The 19,928-nt window shown below is 32.2% G+C and overlaps 2 protein-coding genes across 2 annotated transcripts; both read right to left on the bottom strand.

The window, feature by feature from the left end:
• Positions 1–205: 205 nt before the first annotated feature.
• On the bottom strand, positions 206–710 carry LOC119666635. Its single transcript, XM_038075918.1, has 2 exons — positions 606–710; positions 206–544 (listed from the first exon to the last, which is right to left on the bottom strand). The coding sequence occupies exons 1-2, from the start codon at positions 684–686 to the stop codon at positions 269–271; spliced, it is 357 nt and encodes a 118-aa protein (XP_037931846.1). The 5' UTR covers positions 687–710; the 3' UTR covers positions 206–268.
• A 16,515-nt stretch (positions 711–17,225) lies between these two features.
• LOC119666325 (cell wall protein IFF6-like) lies at positions 17,226–19,501 on the bottom strand. The gene is made up of 4 exons (XM_038075608.1): positions 19,417–19,501; positions 17,908–19,368; positions 17,754–17,849; positions 17,226–17,694 (listed from the first exon to the last, which is right to left on the bottom strand). Exons 1-4 carry the CDS (start codon positions 19,499–19,501, stop codon positions 17,267–17,269), a joined length of 2,070 nt encoding a protein of 689 aa, XP_037931536.1. The 3' UTR covers positions 17,226–17,266.
• Between the last annotated feature and the right edge of the window lie 427 nt (positions 19,502–19,928).

The following is a 19,928-nucleotide window of genomic DNA, read 5'->3' as shown; positions in this document are numbered from 1 at the left end:
TTATAGAATAATCTAAAATATTAAAAGGAATTATCTTCAGATTTGTGATATTTTTCACTTTTTACTTATTCTGAAAACGTTCATCCAAAGTAAATAAGGCATATAACATATTCCTGGATTAGAAGATATTTATTAGAAATATTTATTTAGATATTTAATTCGGCTTAAATAGAATAAATAGTCAGGTAGATGTGAAAACAATTATTCTTATTCAATTTTTTATTTATTTATGAGTGTTTTGAATTGAACTTATACAATTTTTAAAAAACTATTTATTAACGTTATTGTCAGTTTTGTCAGATTTGTCGCCAATTGTAGTCGTTGACTCTGGTTTTCCCAAATTTTTGCTTTCAAAGTATTTCATGAGAGGAACGAAATACTTCAGACCACTTAAATTGTTAACTTCTCGAAACTTATTCTTTAATAGTGCTTTCATTATATTCGATTCCCTGATAACACATATTTCAGACAATCCTTTTCTTCCTAGAAAATCGCAATTGTAGAACAGGCTGTAGGCAGGAAAAGCTGATATAATCGATGCACTCTTAAATATTATAATTTCAATTAAAGATTAGTTATTTTGTTAAATGAAAATTTATTTTTACCAATAAAAGCAATAAAATTGATTTGTTTGCTACCATTGCTGCGCTCACTTCGGCGCGGTTCGGTTTTAGTACTATTTTCATTAATCGAAAAAATTCTGTTTTTATGCAGGAATTTTATCTGCCGGATTTTGTATTCTTGGAAGTAAAATATTTAGTTAATATATTTATTTATTTTGACAGTAATTAAATATTGCAAAAAACATTTAATTTAGCTATACTTTGCAGATATTGCTGCAAGGTGCAATGCACTGAAATTTTTGAAACGACAGATAAAACCGTATAGAATTTCTTTTCCAGTCGTGATTTGGAATAAATTTAATAATTATAATATTTAAGCATCCATATTTTATATTTATAAATTGTACATTTTTAGCTTTTACTAGAGACTTTTTTTTTGTATTAATTAACACAGAACACAGAAATGACAGATTGCAACGTTTTGCTTTTCAATATGTTGGATATTTGATAAAATGGTGATATAGTATATACCATATCATATCACGCAGTATTAGTAAAAATAACTTTGGTTTTGGTTTTGTACTTTACAACGAAATTTGGAACTAGAATCTTAATAACTGAAGCAATAATGCATATTATACCTATATATATGTCACGAATATATGTCATTATTATTAAAAACAAAATATAATCTAATGGCTAATGTGTTATCAAATTGTTTGTAAAAAAATAATTTGCTTCTTGAAAACGATGTTTTATAATACGTACTTTACGTTTTCTACTGTTTTATTTCCTTTTCTTATATCTTTTTTTGCTCTTTTCCTTATCCCTCTTCTTTATCATTTTGTTTTGTTCATGGTACAATAGGTCTCTGGCTGCAGTACCGGCTGTTGGGCAATTTTTACGACTACTCTTTAATAATAATCATTTTGTTCTTCTCCCCGCTATTCCCTTTCGTTTAGCATCTTCTCTCTCTCACTTCTTTAAGAAAGGTAGACGTTTTTGAGTTTATAAAACGATTCCCATTCATTGGGAAATGAATTTTTCGGAACTATAAAAATTGCATGGTGCAAAGTGAGAAATACACAGTAAGTAATTGATATTACCGACTTATGCAATTGCCAATAGGTTATTTAATTAATTACTTATTTCATTATTTAATTAACCTGGTTTATTCAGCTAAATTATAATTTAACTAATCTGGCTTATTCAACCAATTTATTAACATTTTTCATAGAACTTCCGTCACACCTGAAGGATAAAAATGTCCCAGAACACTGCGAAGAATAAGCGTATTCCTGTAAGGACTCTTTTAGTTGCCTGAACCGAAACCAACAGAGAAATCGTAGTCCACCACTTGCGCCTGACATAACGAAGATTTTGTGCGCTTCTCAATTATTTTATAATTTACAGATATAGTGCATGTCAAATTAATTTACCTTTGTAATTTGGAGAAAAACCTCGTGCTTTATCAAAACAATTTTTTAACTGAATCCGCGATAAAATTGAATAAAAATTTTATTGCAACAACCTTGGACGACGGCTGAGGATACCCCAGAAAAATGTAAATTTGAACACAGCCGGGAAACAATCACAAATACAACAAAAATATAGCAATTGAATTCAGATCTTCGTATATAAATATCAGCTTTGATTTTGTAAGTAAAAATGACAGAGTTTTAAATTTGCTTTTGGGTAAGCTAGAGTGTTAGATTCATTTCCCATTAAAAACCGTGTACAAATAATAGCCACCTGATCATCGAGACGTAAATATAATCCATAGAATATTACTGGGACTCAACCACCAGCTCAAAGGATTTAGTACATTGCAGTTGTTTTCCTAAAATTATTTTATTGAGCAAGAAAGCAAGTTGGTGAAGTCTTTCCACATACGATTTTACCAATTTCCTTATTTCTGCTAAAATAGTTGGTACATTAGGGCATGGTAAAGGTAACTGTTTCTTATATAAAAGAGGACAATTACCATAAAATGGTGGACTATTTTATGGATTTGATATGAATGATTTCTTAGTTTTCTTTGTGTAACTGTAAAGCTGCGCTTTTAAATTCACATCAGTTCAATACTTTATAATTTTTTCATCAATTTACAGTCCGTTGACATAAGAGAGTCTACCTATAAGCCATTCAAGGTTTCGTTGTTTAATTTCTAGTTGGCTTTTTTCTTCAATCCAGGTTGATTACAAGATACCTTGCAGTATTTGAATATGGTATTTAGTTGCCAAATATACAGATCAGTAAACACAATGTGGTTTTAGTTGTGAATTTCAAGTGCATTGATTTCGTATTATTCAGTGGTATTTTTTTTTGTTTTTTATTTTCAGAGTTCAGAGTTACTAGCAGTGAAAATTATATTGCCATTTTTTAATCTGGCCAAAATTGTATTTGCAAGCTATATATTGTATATGGGTTATTATTTTACAAATCGAACACCCCTTTGACCTCATCATCTCCGATTTGGCTGAAACTTTTTTGATGAGCTCCTTTTATAAGATAAAAAAATTCGTATCTTAGCAAAAAATATTGAATTTTTTCATACTCGGATATATGAACCTTTGGAGTTTGACCAGTTAGCATCTTTACCAAAAGTTTCTAAACGATCATATCTGCCAGGTATCCATAAATGATAGAAACTTGAAAGAATTGATTGCTTTCATATTAAATCGATTGAAATTTTAAGAAATATTTTATACAATTATGATTGTTTATATTTAGGTTATATTTAAAAAAATTTTTTTATTTAAAAATCAGTATAAAGAGGTTTTTTCGAACAGTAGTGAACTACAACAACAAACATTTATTTTATATTATTTTAATTAATTGAGTTTTTGGCTGACCATACAGCTGTTTCGAGTATTGGCAAATACCCATCATCAGTGGTCTTCGAAATAATTCTTGAATTTAATTATTCGTAAATAATTTTTTCTTTTTCGAGACTGCAAGTACCAGGATTCACAGTCGGGTCTTGCCAAATGTGAAGCTCAGAGTCAGCGCACCTTAACCAACTGAACCAAAGCCGTTCTTTGACTTTTGTTGTCGCACATTTTTCTGGAGTTTTGTTACTTTGCTATGAAAGTTTTATTAACAAATTCACTTTCTATGTTAATATTAGAACGAAATCATAAATCAGCTGTGGAATAATGGAATTAATTAATTAATTATATTTTTATTTATTTTTTGTTGAATTTCAATACTATTCTGTTTGGAGAGGCACTATTTGTCAGTATAAAATTTTGCTGAAAAACAAAAATTTTCAGAAAATTTTCCTGTAAAACACATTAAGCACATGCATACGATATTGACGATGAATACATTTTCAAAGAATATGCTATAAAAATTCTTACACATTTTTTTGATTTCAATTTGAAATAATCTGAATAAAACCCAAAAAATTCAGGACCATATTGTTCTTACAAGTATTTTTTAAAAGTTAAGTTATCCTTCACTGAATTTATCTTTAAATTCTACATAAAAATTAATTACTTTCAAAAAGATTCATTACGAGGCGTCTTGAGAACCTTTTTATTATATTGATGAATCAAAAAATTAGAAATTTAATTATACCCTGTTTTTTTGGTGAAGTGGTTTTCTGCTGCAATTGGAAAAATTTTTGACAGTAATATTTTTTTTTGAATTATAAATAAGGCATTGGTGTTTTAATGTCTGTTAGACTGATGTACCTGTTTCGATACGGTATTTAGTGCTAGTTTCTTCTACTTGGTAGTCTTTTAACGTTGAGAAATGGCACACAATATTTGGCAAACATTCGTTAGCCCACTTAAATAATTTCTCCAGGTATTTAAATAGGATTATGTATTCGTTGAAGGCTAGCTCTTGAAGCATTCCTCTTTAAGGTTTCAGTTAAGCCGCCGAAAGGTCCTTTGGCTTAAAGGTCTAAGTGTGAACTGGGGAAAAAACGTCATTTTGCCTTTAAACCAAAGTCCGCTTTGCGAAGAGTAAAATTAATACAATTTTTTTTTATTTTTATATTCTGAACTCAATTCATCGAAAAATAAATAATTTTTAATAACAATTTGCAGTTCCACGACACTTAGTGTAAGTTCTTAAAAACATTCTATGCGGAAGCATGCGAATCATGCGGTGTAGGCATCTTTATAGTCATTTATCGGCTCTATAGTACATTTGGTAAGTCCTTTTATATTTAGTCCATAATTAATTTTATGTTTTTGTGTACGGAGCACTGAATATGTGCCACTTGCTCCTGAAAGAACGCAATATTGGGTGGCAAAGTTGCATATTTAGAAAAACCACAGTAGAGGTTTGGATGGTTTTTTTGAAAATGAGTACAACAACAATTAAAATTCAAAAACTAGATTTACGAGAAATGGGATGTGATCTTTGACAATAAAACAGTAGAATTCGATGGCAAAATGTTTGCGTATTTGATGATAATCAAATCTTCATAAATATTTGGTGGACATTTATCCTATAAGTATGCAACACTTTTTGTATTGTACTTCTCGTTATAAAGTTGATTAGAGATTAGAGATGCCAAAAGCATTCACAATTAACAATATAAAAAAACACATAAAATGCTAAAACAAAGTATATAATACAATAAATAAAAATGAAAAGCATTAATACCCGCTAATAATACATTTAATATTAGCAAATGTTACTTAAGCAGTAGTAATAGCAATAAAACCTAATGCAAATTTAACCGTAAAAGTAACTAGAGAATCTATACAAAGCTTATTGTAATAAACCATTAGCAACATCAGCTATAAAATGAAGACCAACCGAAATCAGCTTTAAGTTTTCAAAATTCAAAATGAATTCACCCCTACCCATTATCGTACTACTATTCTTGCAATGTATGTAGACAATAAGTGACCTTAAATTAAAGAGTGAACAATTCATTGTCAAATTAACTTAATTAACAAAAGCAGATATACAGTACCATGTTTTTCAAGTTTTATCGTCTTCAAGTTTTACCGACTAATCCTAAAATATGCAAGAAATATAAAATTGTACCAAAATCTAGTTTTGAGAAACTTCAGCAAAGCTCAATGTATCGACAAACAAACCAACCTGGACAAATATTGTTTATATAGTTCACAGGTATTAAGATGATTTCTATACAACTGTCCTTATTTTATCTAATTGTGCATAATAGCTGCATAACAGAATTCGGCATCGTATCTACTTTTAAGAAATTTTCCTTATTCCAGTGGGTTTTGGCATTAATATTATATTGTAATTGATTTGGAAGTTAATGTCACTTTTTTTGATTCCTCTATCAGATTATTTATCAGATTATGCTGTTCTTTTAGCTTCTTTTTTTTTTTATTAAATTGAGTTTTGATGAAATGATCTATTTGATTGCCATAGTCCTTTTTAATTTGGTAAGAATATGATTTGACCAGAGGTTGCAATGGGTTTTGCTTTCTTATTTTCCGATGTAAAACTAGTTGTATTGTTTTGTTAATTCCTTAATATAAGCTATGATGCTATCAATTGCAGTATAGTTTTTAAACGATATTTTAAGTTCAAAATTGCTCACAATAAGGTTTTGTAAAATTTGACTTTAGTTTAGGATGGCTTGGAGGTTCTCCATAATTGGTGAATAATCCAAAAACAATAAGTAACTGGATTTAATTGTTAAACATTAAAACTTTTTAAAAACTCCAATAATCGTTTTTATTGTTATTTAATCCATAAAAACAATATTGAGTTGTTCCTGAACGGTTTTACTGGTAGAGCAACTTGAAATCTTAGCAATTAGAATAGCTTGTAGGCAAACTGCAATTCACATCAAGGACAAATGTAGTGTTGCCATTTTCATTAACAGCCATTCAGCAATCAAAGCCCTGGAATCCTTCACCACAAAATCGAAAATAGTAAAAGAATGTAAATCGACAAGCTAATTCGGTTGGCTGACATCACCCTCATCTGGGTTCCTGGATATAGGCAGATCAATTGGAATGAGAAAGCTGACAGTTTAGCTCGCTCTGGTGATTCCCTGCATGTGTTCCTGTCGATACCGGTTTATATTACCCTAGAGACCATTAAGAGAAATATTTAATTCTACTTCCTTCAAATTGTCAGTAACAGATGGAGAGCACTCAAGTCAATTACAACTTCGAGGTTAACATGGTCCACCTATAATGAAATTAGATCTTCGAAACTCATCAAAAGAGAGCGCGTGAACACTGCAAGACTTATTGCAGTTTATTTAGATCATTGGTGTATAGGAACCCATACAGAGAAACTGCGCATTTCTTATAATCCTTACTGCAGAAGTTGTAGAAATTCGCAGGATAAACCAAGTATAACACATTTTCTCTGTAAATGCACAGTTTTGGCTACCAGAAGAAAAAGGGTTTTAGAAAGATACTTCTTTGATAGTTTATCAGAATGTTCATGGGCGAGGACGAGATGGATTTAGTTTCTGCTCTTCTGTATTAATGAAGGTACATGGAAGTTATCTAATAGCCTGCCACACGCAACCAACCAACCTACCAACCAGAGGAACTTGGATATTTTCTTTTTAGAATTTGTATTTTATTTGGCTTTTTATATTTTTTGAATATTTCTTGAATCCAAAAGTTAGTCTCGGATTCAAGAACAATGCTGATTACATTTGTTTTTGATAAACATGCAATGAATAGTTTGGAAATCAACATCGTTAGTGAGTTCATCTCGGTGATTATGTGAGATATTATTTGTTTTGTATTATGTTTAATTCAGTTAAATTATTATTTTGAAATTTAATACTGCTTCAGCATATGTTTTAGCGTGGAAAAATGGTGACTATAATAAGATGTCGCATGTTGCTCTGCAATTTTCTCCATTATTTCCCAACATTTTGCTTTTATAAGTCAGGACAATTCATTATAATTTCATATATTTTTTTTGTGTAATTTTAACAGAAATTTGAACATTTATAGTGTCCTTATACTGAAGCAAGTAGGCAGGCAGCATACACTTGAAACAAATCTTAGTTTTACTTGTGGTAGTCTGGCTTTTTCAGTTTAAACTGACCACATTTTGCAAAGTCTATAAATGAAAGAAAGTATTTTTTAGTTGCTTTAAAGATATGAAGTAAGATAAAAACTAACAATGTCAGTATGTATGCAAATGTTTTGGCGCTAAATTATATATTTTCTTATTGCTATTTCTTATTACTAATTCCTCAACATTTTCAGTGAGCGGACGCGTCTTCAAGTCGATCTCCGAGTAATTTAAAATCCACAGTTTTAAAACTATTTATAATAAGTATTGTTGTAAGAACTACTTTTGTTATTAATATAAAAATACAAAAAAGAACAAATTTTTCTTTGAAAATAACGCGATTTTTGTTAACTTTCTTTTTGCACTATTTTATCTTAAATATTCAAACAATTAATTAATTAATTTTTTAATTATTTATTTATTTATTAAAATATTAAATATATTATGCGTATTTATTTATTTTTATTTTCATATTAATTTAATTTAATATTACTTACCTACATAGTTAATTTAACTTACTTTAATTTTATTTTAATCATATTTACAATAAGTATATTTTATAGCAAAGCTGTTATTTGCATATATAACAACGTATGCAAATGAATACCCAAAATTCTCACCTGGAGAGAAGACATACGATAATTATTCCAAAAAAACGAAATGCTCACCTGGTAATAGATGCATCAAACACGTTGCCCTTAAAAACTGTACCAACTGATAAAAGCTTACCAAACATTGTGTTTTCAGAAGTATCGCTTACAATTTCCGACACAGTCAGTCCAAAAAATAAAACCAAAATTCAAAAAAGCAAGAAACAGGCATCCAAACAGGCATGTGAATATTAAACGGAAACTTAGTCCTCTAAAACACAATTTAGCACCTCTTAGCTAAAATAAATAAAACTAACAAAAATAGTGCACCCACGAACAATCTTTCTGGCAATACATAACTGAATCTGCAGTGGAAGCTAATCAGACTACTACCAAAAAGTTTACCTTTTTGTTTACCTTTATTAACTTCTGGCATGTTTCATTAGTAACAATACTAATCATAGTGCGATAAAAAAGCATTAAAAGATACCAACTCCAAATAGTGTAACTGCAGTGGAATTCACTTTGCAAACTACAGAGGCTGCCCCATTTATAAAGAACTGAAGCACAGGTTAGTTCTGCAGAAAGTAGCCTTGCGTGATCCTACAAGAAGTACCCCTATCAAATTCGTTGAAGTACCCCAACCTTTATCTTCTAAGTCTGTTACACCAGGTGTTTCATATGCTAACATAATGTCATTAAATCTGACAATCAACAAGCCCCTCCAGTTCAAAGTAATAGTTTGGATATGATGATCTTCATTCTCATCCAGATGTTGTATATCAAAAATAGTTGATATATATCCAATATTCAAAATGTTGTATATCCATTAATATACGTTGTATTTCAATGTTGTATTTCAGTCAACATGTGAATGTGAGGGATGTGAGGGATCCTCTAGAGGAGGGATGAGTTCTTGTCACTTCAATAAAAATGCCATGTATAATTTAACACTTCGTTTATGTATGTATTTATGTATGTTTATTTTCATTATAAAATTTCATTTTCACAGTTTGATTAGTGAATCTTAAATTAAGATATAAATATGTATAATCAATAGCGACTGTGACACATGTCGTTCATCGACTTATAGTATATATAGTAGTATATAAATAGTTGTATAATAGTGAGTATAATGGTAAACTAATATATACACGTTATAAATAATAGATGAGCTATAAAATATATATTAATTACTATTATTTATTATATTCTGATATTAAATAAGACTGGTATGCTATACAATTTCTTAGATATTCTGTTACTTCTGCCTATTCTACCTCCGAACCGTTTAAAATATTTATGATGTTTTCAAAAGATAGAAAAGCTTTACTAAAGTAAGCTAAACGAAACTCTTGTAGAAAAGGACAACGGTCAAGAAAATGTATAATATCTTCAGTCTCAACTAAATTACACATACTACAGAGCGCAGATCTATATACATCAAATCTGTTCCCGTTTAGCTTTATCGTGCTACTTCTTGCTCTGAGTATGCAAGTGATATTTGTAATATGTGTTACGTCAGCTATATATTCCTTTCCTAGTGATGGCGTTAAGTCTTTATAAATTCGGTTAGTTTGTTAAGATTTTCTTATATATTTGATTCTCAAATCAGTTTTCAGAAATGTCAACAGCACTTCATTATTTGCCTTCCAAAGCCTTCGCGATGCTGTTTGTTGATTCTAATTTATACCGCAATCATTTCCCAGCTCATTTAGAATCTGCACCCAAGTACACTTCGTTTATTGTTTATTCATTTTTCAATCCTTTAGTTTGTTTATTTTATATAACTTGGTTTCCATATATTTTCACGTTTTTCTTCATTGAATATTCAGTTAAAATTTTATTGTTCTGCTTAATTCATTTCTTTACATTAAAGATTAATTTAAAATCTTTCTCTGTTCTGATTGGTTTTACTTAAAACAGACCGTCCCTTCTGGAACCACTTTCATAAATTTTTTTTATGGTCTTTGGCAACTCTTTAAAGGAATAGCAACCAACTCTTTTTACTATAAACGTTAACTTTTTTAAGAATACAGCTTCTTCTTAATTCACTCAGATTACGAATAAAGCTGTAGTTTATAATCTTGTTCTAGTGTAAATCACGGCAAGTGTTTTGGTTAATGTCACTAATTAAAATAAAAAAGAACTAGAGCACTGAAAGTTTGTGCAGCCTTGGCTACTTGTCATCGCTTCTATTTTGACAGGCACGAGTTCTAAGCCTGGCACTTGCAGTCTAAACAAATTACATACGGACTATAAACTAATTAAGAAATTCGAAAATTTCCTAAGACCACTGATGATGAATACTTGTCAATACTCGAAACAGCGTTGTATGGTCAGCCAAATTTCGCGTAATTCGGAAAATTATTTGTCCTATATATTTTGCAGTCTTTTCCTTGTCACAATTTCTTTTCCCAAAATCATTTACAATTGACACAGATAAAAAATATTAACAAAAACAAGCATTTCTTTTCGACAATTTGTTTTACTGACTTTTTGACTTTTTTCCTAGTATTTATGCAGCTGCAAATAGCTTCGCCTAGTTTTAGGTGCTCCTATACCGTATGTGCCATAAAGACTGCTATGAAATTATTATTAATAAACTTTTAATTTTATTTTTCCAATAAATAAAATTACGTTATTAATTCTTGTGTTGTAAAAATAATCTATCTTTATTTTTCACTCACATCACAGAGCTTAACTCAGTTAACTCAGTCAATCATACAAACTACTCTTAGTAAGATAGTTAAAATGCAAAGAATTTCCCATCACCCTGATGGGAAAGTGGACCTGTACCACAGGTACTTTGATACGAAAGCGTCTAAAATACAATTTTCTAGGTACATATATTCAAAATTATATGCAATCCACATTAATATGCCTTAAGCACAAAGGAAAAAATTTTACTTTGTCGGCAGTTTACTGCCCCCTCGTTGCAACACTACAGAGACTCAATTTACGGATTACTACTTAATTTTAGGTGACAGATTTCTTGCAGCAGAAGACTACAATGCCATGCACACGTATTGGGATTTACGGCTCTGTAAGTTAGCTTTACAATTTCATTCTAAATAGAAAAAATGTACTAGACGTGATCTCTCTAGGGCAGCCAACATATTGGCATGCAAATAAAAATAAAATACCAGACCTATGGAAAACGTAATCTCGGTTCTAAACTCTATTTTGATTTCAGCAGCAGAAAATTCTAGGAAACTGTGTGCGAAGCGATGAAGAAAAATCTAACGTATTTCTTGATTACCTAAAAGAGGTGTTCTAACCAAATCCTGCAACAGGACATTATGATTTTCCCACTCAGCGTCGCGGCTAATGACTTTGTTCAAACAATCACCAACAACTTAGATTGCAAAAAGGCACCGGGATATGACAAAATCTCACCCGTCATGATAAAAAAACTTACCCCTTTTGGCCATAAATTTTATCACAAGACTTTTTAATGCCATTATTAAATTTGGCTTTTACCCAACAGAGTGGAAAACATCCATGATTATTATGATTCATAAATCAGGTGAAGATTCTACGTTTGCCTCTTCATACAGGTTAATAAGCTTATTGTCAGGCCTTTTTAAATTCTTTAAAAAAACACTGCTTTTAAAGCTGAAACTATTCCTTGACAGTCAAAACCTAATACCCTCGCAGAATTTTGGTTTTAGGAAAAAACATGGAACTATTGAGCAAGTGCTTCGTACAACGAACGTCCCGTGGTATTTCTCGATGTTAAACAAGAATTTGACAAAGTATGGCACAATGGACTCATATATAAGATACGCTTATTACCTGCAAATGTCCACTCAGTTCTAGAACCGAATCTACAGAATTTATCTGCATCGATACCATTATTAAAATATATATTGAAAGTTTTGTCACTCTATTAACAATATATAATTATCTTAAAAAAAATAAAAATCTGAAAAAAAACAATGAAAGCAAAAAAAGAACAAAAAAATCTAAAACCGAATTATTTATTTACAAAGGTTCTTCAGTTGTATTTCAACTGAAAAGGAGACATCTTGTTTGTTCATCTGACCTGTTACTACTCTTGTTCCCTTTACTGTTACTACTCTATATTTTAACATCATTCTTAGAGACAATTGTTTAAGTATTTAACTTTTCAACAATTGTTTAAGTATTTAACTTAAACAATAGTTTTTAATAAGTAGCCCAAGACATAACTTACCTAATCAACTTGTTCAAGGTAATTATAGATACCGATTTTTATATCCATATAAAGTTGCAACGTTGCGAATAAGAACTAAGAGTTAAATCAATCAAATTAGTTTTTCATTTTTAAAAAATCTATTGCCAATAAGAGAAAAAGTAACAATAATTCTTAAAAATTAAATTGGGATTAGACAATTTCAGTTAGACAATAAGAATATCGCCGATGTAGACATATGCAAAATCTAAACCTTGTATTACCTGATTTATAAATCTTTGGAAGGTGTGTTCTGCATTGCATTAACCGAATGCTATTCAAAATTTCTAATTGACGTAGTGACAGCAGTTTTTCTAATGTCTTCTTTAGCTACAGGAATGTGATGATACGCTTAAACAGTATCTAGCTTTCTGAATATTTTCTTTTTATCAAAAAAAGATCCAATATAATGAATGTGTGATACAACACACCTGTCAGGGATGGTTGTAGCATTAAGACTGCGATAATCTGCGCAAACTCTCCATTCGTCATTTGATTTGTTGACCATATCAATGCGACTGCATCAATTGCTGCTAGATGAAAGGCAAATCCCCAATTTTATCATTTCATCGAACTCCTTTTTACAAAAGTTTCAGTTTTTTCTGGTGATAAACGACGAGTTTTGCAAAATATTGGTACACTAACTGTTGTTTGAATGTGATGCTCTATATTGTGTTTAATTTTGGTGCAAAAATTTGATTTAGTTGAGTCCACGAATTATTGAATAACTGATTTTTTTCTTTTGAAGAAATTGAAGTAACAGAAATGTTATTTTGAACACATAGTTGAAGTTAAAGCTGGATTCCACTTAAATTCTGACCATTCACCAATATTACTTACATATGGATGTTACATACTACCTACGCAACCCAAACCGACATTAACAAACCGTCTAACAGACTGAAATTATTTTAAGGCTCAGATAAATAAAAATATTGACCTATCTTACAAAATACGAAGCATTGATGACCTAGAGAGCGAAACGCATTGCTTTACGAGCTTGATTGAAAAATAGGCATGGCGCAGTTCACCCTTGCAGAATAGTAAGCAATTTGATAAGATTTATCCGCTCGAAATTTTATTTGTAGTCTGTAATAAAAGAAAACTTCGCAAAAAATGACAACAATCACGTTTATTACAAGATAAAAAAAAACCGTAATAATATCACTCAAAAACTAAAACGAGGAATCAGAAACCTTAAGAATGAAAATGTTAAGAAATATCTTACAAGCTTGACATATGACAGTAAAACTAACTATTCTCTCTGGAAAGCTATGAAAAAATATGAATGACCATTCACTCATAACCCTCCCTTAAAAAAAGATAATAATGTCCCAAGTTATTGGAAAGTTGCTGAAGTGGTGACGGTTCTAAAACCAGATAAGGACCAACATTCTCCTACTTTATATAGACCAATCTCTCTCTTGCCAGCCATAGGAAAATTGTTTGAAAAGCTCATCTATAAAAGACTTGAAAAAATAGTTTGTGAAAGGGATCTTATCCCAAATCATCAGTTTTGCACTCTGGCCTGATATGGTATATGTATAAGCTAAATACTATTCTGCCACAGCAATACTGTAAACTATTGGAATCGTATATTGGCAAAAAGTACTATCGAGTTAAACTACTTGACGCATATTCACAACTATATCTTATAAATCGCGGAGTCCCTCAGGGCAGTATACTAGGGCCATTGCTGTACCTGCTGTACACATATGATTTGCCAGTGATTTGCCCAAGGTGTATTGTCGGAACTTTTGCAGATGACATGGTAATAATGGCTACAGGTACAAACAACAAGGCATCTACCACCAAGCTACAAATCGCTCTTCAAGAAATTGAACAATGGACAAATAAATGGAAACTGCCAGTAAATAGTTCAAAATCTAATCACGTAGACTTTACTAACAAAAGAAATTTGATTTTCAAATTCTATTATTTCTAAATAGCGGAAAAATTGCAGTTGCTAATTCTGCGATGTATCTGGGAATGAGCCTAGATGCCAAACTTAGATGGAAGAGAAAATTAACTGAGCTAAATATAAGATATAAAAAGCTAACTTGACTAAATGGAAGGAGATCTAAAGTATCTCAGCAAAACAAACTTATGATTTACAAACAAGTCTTCAAGCCGGTATGGTACTATGGTGTCCAAATTTGGGGTTGTGCAAAAAAACATATAATTGATATGATGCAAAGTTTCCAAAACAAAGCACTCAGGGATGCAGTTAGCGCTCGGTAGTATGTACGAAATACTGATCTACATCATGACCTTGAAATATCTACTGTCAAGCAAGAAATTCAGAAGGCTGCTAAAACACATTATGACAGGCTGAGTCAAAACTTGAACAGCATCATTCCGGCGTTCCTTTACGATGTCACACACAGACGCTTATGCCGCTTCAAACCAAATGACCTTTTGAGGCATTTCAACCAGCAAAGATATTTCTAGCTCAGATCTATATGCTCATCTTAGTAAACTTACTTGTAATATTAATTTAAAAACCTCTGATTGTTGTTAATTTAAACTCTATATTTTGTTTACATATAATAAAAAACAACAAATAAATAAACAGGCGACCAATTTCTGGGCAATGCTCACTCGTCACTAAAGATGAGGAGCCCATCAGTTTTCTGTTTATTGTTCGCAAAGGTGCATGATTGTTCACATTTTTTTGCACTTTTAACAAATTTAAAATGGTAACAACAAAATGGATTGCTTTTATTTGGTGTTTAAAAATGTTTATTAAATTTCCTTGAGCGTGATTAATATCTTGATCTTGCTAAAGTTGATACTTGCATAGATAGTTCGTTTATTTTTTTCTCAAAAGTTTGAATATTTGATGATCGCGAGCTTATAACACTATTCATTTCAACTACTTCACTGCCACAAATTTTATTTGCCATTATCGTCAATTTGTCAGATTATAGTCACTCACCAATAAAATTGCTTTAATTTGTTCGAATTTTTCATATGTTCGAACGCTATATTCAAGTTGCAGTAGGTCAGACACGTAGTCGCCAAAGTTCCATTACAATTATGCCACGCATCCAGTCTGTGGGAAAAACTTCCGATCTCCATATTCCAATAAACAGAGGACTGAGATTATTTGCAAACAGTTGCAAATAGCATATACTTTAATTATTTCAGCCGGGATGATGTCAGCTCCGGCACTTTTAATATTCTTTAGCGACATTACAACGTCGATCAGTTCCTTTTTTTGATGGTGAATATATGTTTAATGGCAATGGTAATACACTTTATTCAGTGTAGTTTCCGTGGGCTTACGGAATTTAGTACGTTTGCAGAGTGTTCCTTCCACCTTTTATGCTGGTCTTTCACGGTAGTCTGAAGGTGACCATAGTCAGATTTATATTTAAATCAAATGTTTTAAAACGTTCTTTTGCTATTGTGGTGGGGGAGGAAGGTAGGAAGTAACAAAAGACAATTTAAATGAGAAGAGGAATAAAATCTTGAAATTGAAAAACGCCAAAAAGGATTACTTATTCTTGTGGTCGTCGGAACAAAAACTGCGTTTAAAATAAAATTCGAGTAAAATTTAAATTACAATTTAGTTGTGCTATTATGAGCTCAGCCTAAAAGTAGTCTTCAGTTTGTTAAATTTTTGAGTATTTAATTAATTAATTTACTTACTAAATGTGGTTGTTGGGAAATTAATGAGAATTATAATTGGGAAAATATGAAAACTGCACACTCTGTGGAAGCGTAACATTATATAGTATTATGTAAATTGATCTTGTATGTAATTAGAAAACGATATTGTAATGCTGAATGAGTATACAATAATTGAATTGAAAATTTGATCATGTTAAACTTTGCTGAATAATGCTTTCATTAGTATAGCAGAGGTGATAAGGATAGGTAGAAAAATATGTAAAGCAGTTCTAGTCTTATTTTGAGGGATCAGCTCCAAGCTATATTGCAACAGTGATCATGTGAAAGTCTTGAATTTTAGTTGCGATAATAGACACAACTGAACCATATTCTGTTTGTACTTTTGTGTCATAAGAAATAAATTATATTTCTAATTATAATAATTATAATTAGATACGGATAATTAGATATTTAAAAATGTTACAATGTTTGCTATTTTAATATAGGGTATTGTTTTCTGATGTTTTTTCTTAGTTCATAACTCTGGGAATTTAAACGATAACAGACTTATAATAATAAACTAACATACGAGTATAATAATATAATATAATAATACGTGTTCATGCTTGAACACTTATTAAATATCGGCAGAAAAGGAATAAAAAATAAGCAGAGTCAAGAAAACTAAACAAATGTGTACATAATTACAAATAAAAATTGTTATAAATAAATATTCTGCAAATTACGTATAATTTATAGCAAAAGACATCACCAATAAAAGAAAATTTTATATTCTTTTACATATAAAAAAATACAAAAATCACAACTTACTTTCAAACTATTTAAGCAACGCACAGACTACTATTCGAATAGTTTGAATACTTCGTTATTCGGTCTGAAACGGATTGTTTAATGTTGTTACTAATCCTGAATGCATAATAACTGCACGATTAATAATTGAATAATACTTAAGTTAAACTGATTAAATAATCATATTTTTTATTTTTTTGGATTAAATTATTCTAAAATTGTTCTGGTTTGTTTGTGTTGCAAACTTTTTAAACTTTTTGCATACAGTTCATTTACCGACGTTATAAGCTCATTTCACTGACGTCTAAATACAGGTTTGTATTTAATAAAAGTTATAATTTACGAGTCATTTTATGAATTTTCAATCGAAATGATTTGTTTTCTGTCAATTACAAAGAAATATTTAAATTTTTGTTGGCTTTCTTACAAGCGATTTTATTTGAAAAAAAAAATTAAGAGAACATTAATTTTTGTTTCAGTTACGAGAATTTTTTCATTAAATCGTATTTTGTAAAGCATTTGGCTTTATCGTTTTTAACACATTTAAGCGTTTTGCTGTCGAATAGCGTATCACCACTGCAATACATATGCTTGAATTCAATTTCATCTGACTTTTCCACACATCTATAATATCGCTTACAATCTAGATAATCTGGATATATGTCATCATCATCACAGTCCTTTTCATTTTTCAAATGTTTGACATACTTCTTGATAAGTTTCTTCAGTTCTTTAGAGTCAACTAAGTCTTTTTGTTCAGATTCAGTATTCTCTTCCTCTCTTGTTGAACTTTGATTATTCTCAGACTCAATTTTTTCCAATTTCTCAGACGAATCTAAATCACTTTTATTCAAAATTCCCTGCTGTGTTTTTGAAGCTGGAGAATTTAATTTTATTTTAATAATTTCTGCAATATATATAATATCAAATTATAGGTTATATAAATTACTTTTAATGTTATCATACCTTTAGAGTTTAACAAACTAATATCACCGCCTTCCTTAGAATATTTTTTATTGATAGAGTTTGTCAGCTTTACGGACTTTTGTTGATTAGCATAAGCTATTAAAAATACAGCCGAATTAAAAATAAAATACATCTACTTGGTATTGCAACTTACCTTTAAAAAGGTTCACTTGAAGTTTTGCTTCTTCATCCGAACTATTTTCGTCCACACCGATATTGCCATCCCAATATATATTTTGCGTCATAGTTTCGATGTTATTCTGTTTGATCGTGTGGGTGTCAGACTCAAGGCTTTCATCATCCTCCTCACTATTCGAAATCGGATCAGTAAGCACCGGTGAGGGGGGAACATGACTGCCAGCTTGTGATTGACCACCTTGACCATTCTGAACTGAGGCACTCGTTGCAGTAGTACTTGTAGAAGAATCCGTTGATGAGCCAGGAAGTTGAGTGCCAGTTTGTGTTTGACCTCCTTGACTAGTCTGAACTGAGGGATCCGTTGCAGTAGTACTTGTAGAAGAATCCGTTGATGAGCCAGGAAGTTGAATGCCAGTTTGTGTTTGACCTCCTTGACTAGTCTGAACTGAGGGATCCGTTGCAAGAGTGCTTGCAGAAGGATCCGTTGATGAGCCAGGAGGTTGAGTGTCAGTTTGTGATTGACCACCTTCACCACCTTGACCAGGCTGAATTGAGGGATCCGTTGCAGTAGAACTTGTGGAAGGATCAGTTGATGAGCCAGGAAGTTGAGTGCCAGTTTGTGATTGACCACCTTGACCACCTTGTCCAGGCTGAACTGAGGAACCCGTTGCAGTAGAACTTGTGGAAGGATCTGTTGATGAGCCAGCAAGTTGAGTGCCAGTTTGTGATTGACCACCTTGACTACCTTGACCAGGCTGAACTGAGGAACTCGTTGCAGTAGAACTTGTGGAAGGATCCGTTGATGAGCCAGGAAGTTGAGTGCCAGTTTGTGTTTGACCACCTTGATCACTTTGACCAGGCTGAATTGAGGGATCCGTTGCAGTAGTACTTGTTGAAGGATCTGTTGATGAGCCAGGAAGTTGAGTGTCAGTTTGTGTTTGACCACCTTGACTATTTTGGCCAGGCTGAACTGAGGGATCTGTTGCTGTAGTACTTGTAGAAGTATCCGTTGATGAGCCAGGAAGTTGAGTGCCAGTTTGTGATTGACCACCTTGACCACCTTGACTAGCTTGTACTGAGGGATCCGTTGCAGTAGTACTTGTAGGAGGATCTGTTGATGAGCCAGGAAGTTGAGTACCAGTTTGTGTTTGACCACCTTGACCACACTGTCCAGGCTGAACTGAGGGATTTGTTGCCGTTGATGGATCCGTTGATAAGCCAGGAAGTTGAGTGCCAGTTTGTGATTGACCACCTTGTCCAGGCTGAACTGAGGGATCCGTTGCAGTAGTACTTGTAGAAGGATCCGTTGATGAGCCAGGAAGCTGAGTGCCAGTTTGTGATTGACCACCTTGACTACCTTGACCAGGCTGAACTGAGGGATCCGTTGCAGTAGTACTTGTAGAAGGATCCGCTGATGAGCAAGGAAGTTGAGAGCTAGTTTGTGATTGACCACCTTGACTACCTTGTCCAGGCTGAACTGAAGGATCCGTTGCAGTAGTACTTGTAGAAGGATCCGTTGATAAGCCAGGAAGTTGAGTGCCAGTTTGTGTTTGACCACCATGTCCACCGTGTCCAGGTTGAACTGAGGGATCTGTTGCAGTGGTACTCATAGAAGGATCCGTTGATGAGCCAGGAAGTTGAGTGCCAGTTTGTGTCTGACCACCTTGACCACCTTGACCAGGCTGAACTGAGGGATCCGTTGCAGTAGTACTTGTAGAAGGATCTGTTGATGAGCCAGGAAGTTGAGTGCCTGTTTGACCACCTTGACTACCTTGACTAGGCTGAACTGAGAGATCCGTTGCAGTAGTACTTGTAGAAGGATCCGTTGATGAGCCAGGAAGATGAGTGCCTGTTTGTGTTTGACCACCTTGACTACCTTGGCCAGGCTGAATTGAGGGATCCGTTGCAGTAGTACTTGTAAAAGGATCCGTTGATGAGCCAGGAAGATGAGTGCCTGTTTGTGTTTGACCACCTTGACCACCTTGGCCAGGCTGAATTGAGGGATCCGTTGCAGTAGTACTTGTAAAAGGATCCGTT

The sequence above is a fragment of the Teleopsis dalmanni genome, chromosome 1 (genome assembly GCF_002237135.1).
Source record: "Teleopsis dalmanni isolate 2A chromosome 1, ASM223713v2, whole genome shotgun sequence".
NCBI classification, from domain to species: Eukaryota; Metazoa; Arthropoda; class Insecta; order Diptera; family Diopsidae; genus Teleopsis; species Teleopsis dalmanni.
The sequence above is the reverse complement of the archived record's forward strand: the minus strand, read 5'-3'. Positions and strand labels throughout refer to the sequence as shown.

What these genes read in the sequence shown, in the direction of transcription:
- LOC119666325 (XM_038075608.1), bottom strand. Translation starts at nt 19,501, where the DNA reads ATGAGTACCACTGCAACAGATCCCTCAGTTCAACCTGGACACGGTGGA. An exon ending in AACTGGCACTCAACTTCCTG is followed by an intron (nt 19,369 to 19,416) that starts GCTTATCAACGG and finishes CGGATCCTTCAG; the next exon opens with TTCAGCCTGGACAAGGTAGT. An exon ending in TAGTTTGTTAAACTCTAAAG is followed by an intron (nt 17,695 to 17,753) that starts GTATGATAACAT and finishes TATATATTGCAG; the next exon opens with AAATTATTAAAATAAAATTA.
- LOC119666635 (XM_038075918.1), bottom strand. Translation starts at nt 686, where the DNA reads ATGAAAATAGTACTAAAACCGAACCGCGCCGAAGTGAGCGCAGCAATG. An exon ending in CAATTTTATTGCTTTTATTG is followed by an intron (nt 545 to 605) that starts GTAAAAATAAAT and finishes ATAATATTTAAG; the next exon opens with AGTGCATCGATTATATCAGC.